This window comes from Rhea americana, unplaced genomic scaffold (assembly GCF_003343005.1).
Source record: "Rhea americana isolate MKP2758 unplaced genomic scaffold, rheAme1 scaffold_12, whole genome shotgun sequence".
Lineage (NCBI taxonomy): Eukaryota > Metazoa > Chordata > Aves > Rheiformes > Rheidae > Rhea > Rhea americana.
The window spans coordinates 5,028,626-5,037,197 of NW_028185261.1; the positions used below are offsets into that span (position 1 = coordinate 5,028,626).

At 34.4% G+C, this 8,572-nt stretch overlaps 1 protein-coding gene across 2 annotated transcripts in view; it reads right to left on the minus strand.

Moving 5' to 3' along the window:
- Positions 1-3,077: 3,077 nt before the first annotated feature.
- The window catches only part of RBM45 (RNA binding motif protein 45), a 7,368-nt gene continuing 1,873 nt past the window's right edge, over positions 3,078-8,572 (minus strand). Inside the window, exons 2-9 of one of the 2 annotated variants that reach the window (XM_085322239.1) lie at positions 8,432-8,554; positions 8,177-8,303; positions 7,527-7,643; positions 6,993-7,172; positions 5,985-6,114; positions 5,068-5,164; positions 4,620-4,783; positions 3,078-3,274 (exon numbers count right to left, since the gene is read on the minus strand). In XM_085322239.1, the coding sequence (XP_085178365.1) occupies positions 3,082-3,274; positions 4,620-4,783; positions 5,068-5,164; positions 5,985-6,114; positions 6,993-7,172; positions 7,527-7,643; positions 8,177-8,303; positions 8,432-8,554 (1,131 nt within the window). In that variant the 3' untranslated portion in view covers positions 3,078-3,081. Of the gene's footprint in view, positions 3,275-4,619; positions 4,787-5,067; positions 5,165-5,984; positions 6,115-6,992; positions 7,173-7,526; positions 7,644-8,176; positions 8,304-8,431; positions 8,555-8,572 lie in introns of both variants that reach the window. The other variant, XM_085322232.1, reaches the window with a different exon arrangement.

An 8,572-nucleotide genomic window follows, 5' to 3' on the forward strand; every position in this document is an offset into this window, starting at 1 on the left:
TTTTTTTTTAAGGGACACAGATGGAAGCTTTCCTTTGGGAAAGTATCAGTTCACTCAAACTGAGAAACTGGCTAAAGGACAGAAAGAAAGCAAGTTTACTTTTCTTTCATAAGAAGAGGTAAATATTAAGATAACTGGTTAACAGACCAAAACCCAGGAACCTGCATTTAACGTGTAAATTTAGAGTTATTTTCTCTGTGTCTGCCTTTCCCCTGCTATGTCTGTGCTCTAACCAGACAAGAAGTATTCAGCAGTCACTTATACTAGAATTACAACTTGTCCAAGGTGGAGATTTGGGGTCTCCATCTTTGGATAGATGAACTCCTTATTTGAAAATACACAGAAATGCAAAAATCTAAGGACAAAGAGCCCTGCTGTAACTTCCCACATGTGAAAAGAATAGTCTTCAAATAACATGATACTTCTTAAGTTTTATGATTAGACAACATTGTACAACAGTGTATCTGTATGTCTTATCCTCACCTTCTAAGGGAGTTCAGATGTCAAAACARTCAATGATAACTATGTAATAGAATTTTCAATAGTAATTTGAAATACAAAGTGCCTAGACTTTAAAGRTCCCATCAGGTGACCAAGTACATTTTTTGTCACCTTAAGACTTTAAAGAATTTTCAAAATCACAGTGGAAAAAGCACGAGTGAGAGTGCAKTAACATAAAATGAAGTTTCTTTAGAGGTACTTTTTAAAAATGCTTTTTCACTGAAGTAAGGGGTCTTGTAAACATTCCTTTCAGTTATGTTGGTAACTCCTACCCACTACCAAATCCTTACTGTAAATTTAAAAAGGCAGTAGAATTGTTTTTAAGTCTTTTCATGTAAGTCAAAAGAAGCGGCCTCATGAGAATTAGAGGGTAGAAAGGCAGTTTRGTTTTGAAAATGAGAACATAAAAGTCTAAATAAAAAGGCCAAGTGGATAAGTAGCTTCTGCAGCCCACAAACTTCCCTTTCTTTGGTCTAATAACCAAAACCTTCCATCCTGCTCCAGMTCTACCTGTGCCCCATCTGCAGATGCCATCTCCAGCATCTTTGTCAGACTCCTGGCCATTGTATTACTGTACAGCTTAAGGTACTAACAGATATAATGTACTGAAGTTTATTCATAAATCAAGACATACCCCTAAATGATCTGCATTATGCAAAACGTGTCATCTAATGAGTAATCACAGCCTTAAGAAAAAAAAAGTTTTCTTCCTACCCTATGAGCCTACCCAGCACCAACTTTCTGGCACAGGATCCTAGCATGCCTTTGCTTAGTTAAAAAATCGTCTACCTTTGCTTACACAAAGGCACTTATAGCCCAAAATTAAGTCACCTCTTCAGTTTGTTGGATTAAAAAAAAAAAAAAAAAAAAAAAAAAAAAAACACCCCACAAGTACAAAAACCCCAACATTGCTGCATTTCTTTCACTTCTTGTTGAAGGCCCAGTTTTCGGACTTTAAATAATTAATGTAGTTTTTCTTAACATCCTCCAGATTATTAAACAGCCTTTAAGTGGGGACAGTAACACTCTTTATAATGCAAATATGCCTTGTTAATAACTTGAGAGAATTTCTTCGTAATTAATTGAGGAATTCTCAATTCTTTTAGCTACTTCATCTCAGGCAGAACAGTGAATTATTGGGAAGCTCTAAATCCCATCTAGAGTCACTATTCTTTGGAAAGCCGGCCTACAAGTAAAATGCAAGGTAGTCTTCACTCAGCACCTTACTGAGGTCTGATATTTATTCTGGAAGTCTTAAAATTTTCTGAGCTGTATTACCAAGTAAGGGCAGAACAGAAGTCTTATCTCTGAAAGTATGTTGAAAAATCAGCTTGACTGGGAAAAGAGAAAGACCAAAAATTAAATTTTAGCATAACAATCAGGAAAAAAAAAATGCAGGTGAAATATATTTTGGTCCTTGTAACTCCCAGGGCATAGAGAGTATCTAGAAGATTCTACACCAACACAGACACAATGAGTGAAACAAAAGTAAAATACTGATGCAAACAGAACTGACTCATCACATGATTTCAATGATTTCATGTGATGTTTTCTGAATATGAAAAACAAGACTGCATTTTCCCTATAACAACAGTATAGCTACTAAAATTATTTGGAAGTTTGGAAGCAATGGTAGTATTTGGGAGTTCTTTTGTAGAAAAGRGTATTTAGCTTTTTCTCCCATCTCCCCAACAAGATTTCTCTTTTGATAATGATCCTATTTGAAAAGTATTAACAGCATATAAATTTGTTATCATTTTAATCAAACCAATGTCTTGTCAAGACCAGTCAAATTTTTCCCTTGAATGTCTGTAAAACTCCCTCTGTGTGATCTGCCTCATAAYTTAGTGGCAATAAAGTGACAGCATCAACAGGCCAGCTACCATAGGCCAAAAACATTAAGTTAATTAATTCACAAAAAGAACAAGTATGACCTCTCATGTTCAGATACTCCACAAAGTAACTGAAACAAACATCAGCCCCACCACAACAAGCTCTGCAGTATTTTCTTCACTATCACACATTTCAACTACACGTTTTCTGACAGTCCATATGACCTTAATCTCCAAAGCCTTCAGTTTTCACCTTGCAATCTTCCCTGTCCTTCCCATGTCCATTTTATTTTCCCATGTCCATTTTATTTACCCTTTCTTTCCCTGTCTTTTTCAGGGATAACCTCTTATCCAACATCATCGTGAAGGTGTATGTGTTTCTAATGAAAGAAAGACGCACACAAGCTGATCTCAATCATATTGTTTATTTTTACCATACTCTTTTCAATGTTATCTGATACTCTTATGTACATGAAGTGAATATTATGAACATCCAGACTGATGTCAACCAGCTGGCTTATGTTTGTTCAAACATCACAGAAATAAAAGATTTTTACTAAAATAGTGTGCATGCCTCTCACACACACAGTATATACACCTATCAAACTAAATCTGTTTCTAGCCAATAACTTTACAGTTCAAATTAATCATAACATTTTTCACATTTAACCTGAAATACTTTGTCTCTCACTATTTCAAGTATTCAAACTTAAATTTAAGTAATAGCTCAGACTGGGTACTTACCCACTTAGTAAGTTCTCTGACGTTTGTTAGATTCTTCTGTAGGYGAGTCCGCCAATCTTACTTTAAGCCTGACACCATTCACAACCTTTCCATGCAATGCAGTTATGGCATCACTGGCACTTGCTCTGTCTGCAAATTTCGCATAGCCCACATTTTTTCCAGCCACAAGGTAAACTTTTATCAGGTGTCCAAAACGACTGAAAATAAGATTAACAAGACTTAATAGCAATATATTACTTACAGGTTTTACAACAGCACCAATACCTACAAGCTGGTATCAAGCACATGTGATTTGGTAGCTGCCAAAAGTATATGCCCATGCACATGGTATCTTTTGCTGCCCTCCCCCAGAACCTGTGATTTTCTCATCTCATTCTCTTTAAGTCCAAGCACGAACAGAAAGAAAACCAATGGGTTGTAGGCTAYATTTCCTGTGGTGTATTACAATTACAACTGTAGGTACCAGTGATTTCTCCTTTATTTCAGGTAATACATACAGCTAACCAATACCATAGTCCGAAAGAGTAAAGGGTACTCCAGCAAACCAGATGATGCAAGGGCTAAACTTGTATCCCACTTAAATGAACCTAACAGCTGTGACCTATCTTTGAAAAGGTCTCACTGAAATGACACAGAAAGCAAGCATTAAGGATTTACAGAAAATCCCAAATTTCAAAGTCCTCAGGGGTTTCCTAGACAGCTCCTCAGCAARCAAATACAAGAAAGTTTGTACATCATACACTTCATAGGGAGTTTATTCAAATGTCAGGACTACAATCTATTTGTTTTTCCTCTCTAGAATCCAATTAAGACGACTCTAGTACATCAAAGAGCTATGATTTTGGATTGCACACAAGTTCATGCTGGTGTCCTCCCCCTACCTCTCACCACTGCTTTGAAAAATGTTTTAGCTTTCCAAAGAATTATTGCAATGCCAGCTATTAGAGAAGGAAAATGTCTTCTTATTCAAGACATTAAAAATAAATAATACAAAATGCTGGTAAACAGACAAACTACACATTTGTTTTAAAGACAGTAAAAATCTTTGCTACCAATATGTAGGTAGTGTGAAATGACTGCTGGAATAATGTCAGTAAGATAAAAATCATAAAATGTCTCAGGATTTAATCGTATSAGAAGAACACTCCCTAAGCCTACTCCTTGAAGTCACTATGGAAATTTCTCAAAATATTTAAATTCCTTACAAAAATACGTGACAGTGAAATGCTAAATTAACTACACTGAGAAGAACTACTAACGCTTTTTGTGGTGGGTGAGGGGGGAGACTAGATATTTTATGTCAGATCACATTATCAGTAGAGCAGGTTTATTACTGATTAGGGCTGCAACTGCTTTTCTACATCAATTTAAATACATGCTTGTTTCAAAGCCAACTTATTTACTGATTACTTATTTTTGCTGTACACTGTCATTTCTAGAAAGAACTAATGATAATGATCTTTCTGATTTTCAGCATTTATTTTAAATATTTTGAGCCTGTTTTTTCTGGCTAAAATTCACTTATTTGTAATGGAATCTTACCAGAACACATCTTCCAATACATTTATGGGTAAAGGATGGGGATTAAATAGTATGAAAAGCCTTTCCTTCACAGAAGTGTCAGGTGGAACTTTTTTTTTGTGTGGTGGAAGTATGGCATCTGTTTGGGGTTGAATTAACTGTGAGCCAGAAGTTCCTCCAAATGCCTGCTGAAACAAAGAGAAAATGCAAGTATAAATTATTAGATCAGAAAAAAAAAAAGTTCTACTTTATCTTATCTACAACTTCTGTTCCAATCATAGGACATAAGCTTAGAAATGTTAGAACTCATTCATTTAGTTTGGTTATTTCATTAATTTGGACAATAAATCCAAGTAAGATCGGACATCTTTAAAGAGAATAATGCACAAACCAAACAGAGGTACTTCCTTTAAAATAGTAGCACCTAAAGCAGATAAAAATATTAACAGTATCCATTATATTAACTTACAGGAGGTGTCCTACACTGCTGAGAAATTGAATTATTATTCCACAACAGTGATGACATGTGTGCTGTTACTAGCTCTGTTGCCATTCTTCTAATGAGGCTGCAAGTAGAAGTGATAATAAATGATTTAAAAAATAAAAAAAAAAAAGAACTAAGTTACTATAATCTTAAATTTGTCAAAAGAAAGTAAGTTTTGCACATTTCAAAGTACTTTTAAAAAAATCTGTAAACTCAAATAAATCATGGAGGAAGGGGGAAAGAAAAGTCAGGCATTCATGACACTCCAGACATGCCCTGAAAGTACACATGGTAGCTAAAAGTCATGGAAAACACTCGTATCTCTACACACAGAGATCTTTTCCCCAGAGTATTGAGAAAAGGCAAAGTAACTCTACAGAACTATTTCATATTTTTTTGTGAAAGGTATGTAAGACAGTAAAGACAGAAATTTCACCTATAAAAAGTCCTAGTACATAAAGAACAAACAGGGGTTGTCTCTGAACATTTCCAGTTACGAGGATATCCATAGCATTCCAAATGCAACCAAGGGATCAAGCAGAAAAATGTTTTTAATACAAATGCCTCACTAAAAAACACATTCCACCTTACTACATATCACAGAGACACTTAAGAAGATTCTTGCCACGTCCATGATTTTCTAATGTAGCTTAAGAATATATATTTATCTTCTCCCCCYCATGTCAAAGAAAAGCAGTAGAAGTTTCAAAAGGCTTATTCTAAATTATACAAAAAAAACCCTCTTTTTCAGAAAATATTACTTACAGGTGTGAAACAACACTGCAGTGACATTGCTGTTCCTTCTTATATTAAGAAAGAGGAAAAAAATGTATAATTTTTTTAAATTTTGCTCTCCAGAATACATGACTTGAAACTTGCTTTCTGTACAAATTGGTACTTACTCTGAGCTATCACTTCCATCTTCTAGGAAGGTGACAGTTAATCGATTTCCAGGAGGGTACTCAAAACCATGTAATTTACACTTGGCGTATATAGCTGACGCAGCACTACTGTACTGAATCACAGCATATCCTAGAAGTCAGATGCATGTATTTGTAGTGTGAAAAATGTATATCCTAAGAACAAACTATACTTATAGAAAGCAGTAGGATCAAGCTTCACGTTATTCATGGATGCTACAACATCCCAATGGCTTTTAAACCGAACAGTACATTCTTTAATAGCAACATCAGTAACATTTATGAAGAAAAATTCAATAGAATTAACTAGTGATGGGGCAGCTGTATTAGCTTGAGAAATTGGTAGTTTCTTTTCAACTGGAAATCTATGAAAAGTAACAGAGGTAAAAACATGTATCTTTTCCAACCCAGTACTAGGAAAAAAAAAAACAAATACATAGTACTTGAGATTCAAGGCTAATGGAATAATTTAAAAATGAAACTATAAAATTACATTTTGATTCTCCATTTCAAGCTTGTTAAAGCAGAGAGCTCTTTTTACACTTTTCCCCCCAAGCAACAACAACAAAAACAAAGTCTGAAACCAAAACAATCCTTCACATACGTAGAGCCAGCTATTTCAAATGAAACTTTAAAAGATCYATTTAAAGAACATCAGGTCTACATGTCTAGTCATTTTCAAAATTTCCTCTCCTTTTATTCAGCCCAAAACTTATTTGACTCTAACAAATACTTCTGATGGTTTTTGATTCTGTCCTTCTTGAGATTTTATGCTCTGGATGGAGAAAAAAAAAAGTAATTAAAGCTATTTGTAAAGAGAGTTTCTAACAAAACTGAATTTTTGTGCTTATCCATCAGTGATAAGAATAACTGATGATACATAAAACATTAATTCTTTCCTACAAGCATACTGTATTTGGCAATATAAGTGAACAGAATTAAAACACTTCTCCTAAAAGAAAGAAAAACTGTTTTTGTACTTTTACTTACCATTATTAGTATGAGGATCTCGCTGAATATCACAGTACTCCAGTCCTGGGATTAGATCAAARAGGGCAGACAGCTGCTCTTGGACAAAAGGAAGTCGTGATACCACTGACAGACGTTTGGAGATTGACTCCTGAATTCTGCTCTCATTTTTTTCAAAACTACAGAACTCTGGCTGCCCACCTCAAGAATCAACATAAAAATAGGTAACGCAAGTCACTACACTAGTATACCTTAATTTCATCCATATTTTTAATTCAACTTCTTTTAAAAGTAGTGTAAGTCAGTTTTATATTACAGGTAATATGTTTATTTCCTCAACGTAGATGATGAAATAATAAGCCAAGCAGTGCAAATCAAGTCATAAAAATAGAGAAATTAAACGCTTGGCTAATTCCTAACTCAAACACACCCAATCTATTACTGAAGTGTTGATCAGAACCTCTTTCAGCTTCCCTTATTCATCCAAACAGCACTCTTACTTTGTGACGATATACAAGACTACAAACACTGTTAGTATAAAAAGACATGACTTACCAAATGGAAACATATTTCCTCTTGGTTCCTGCCTTGTATGATTACTGCTACTATAATACTCGTGTTCAAAGGACTCAGATGACTTGTTTCTAGGTTCAGCCAAAATGGCCCGGTAGCCTGAAAGAAACAGCCACACATATAGCAACACCTCAGTACAAAGTATGTATGACCAGATCTGCATGCTTCCACTACAGTATTTAGAAACATGTTATTCAGAAAACACAGTAAGTGCTGCTTTTAAGAAAATAACTAAGCTGTAACTCTTGAAGACTCACACAATCAAATATATTTTTATATATGATATAAAATGAATGCATATATTTGMTAAAACATGAATATTCCAGGGATATATTAAGTTTCTTCTGTGTATGGAGTCTACATTAGAGACTGATGGATATAAAGATTTCTTTCTACTATACTATACTATTTCCAAACCCTTTTCAATATTCTTACTTGGAGAGTCTGGTCCTGCAAGAATGTAATCAGGTAACTAATCTCAATAAATTTAATAATACTATTTTTCATTTGCAATACTAGCATAACTTCTGGTTCAAGAGGTGTTTAAAYTATCTGCAAAACAAACTGAAGACTGAAAAGGTACACTAATACATACTTATTGTGAGAAACTTAAAATTCAGTCAGATCCTTACTTCGATCACACTCTTCAATTGCTCGGGCAGCTTGGGATGGTTTTAAATATCTCACATAGCCCAAACCTTTACTTTCTCCAGTGGTCTTGTTCTTAATAATACTGCAATATTCAATATCTCCATACATCTAGAAAAATAAAAAAGTATATTAGTTTACAGTAAGTGAAAATGCATTAAAATTTTATGCTTTAAGCTACTCTGATAAACTGGGAAAATCCAATTTGAAATAACGATCAACAAACACTGAATCAGTACCTTAAACTTATCTCTGAGATCTTCCTCTGTAAAGGATTTTGGTATCATAACAAAGATTCGTGTAAGCTCTTCATCTTCAACATCTCGGTGGCTTCCAGAAGCTCTTGATTGTGCAATAAATACCTTACAAGAAAAAAAAAA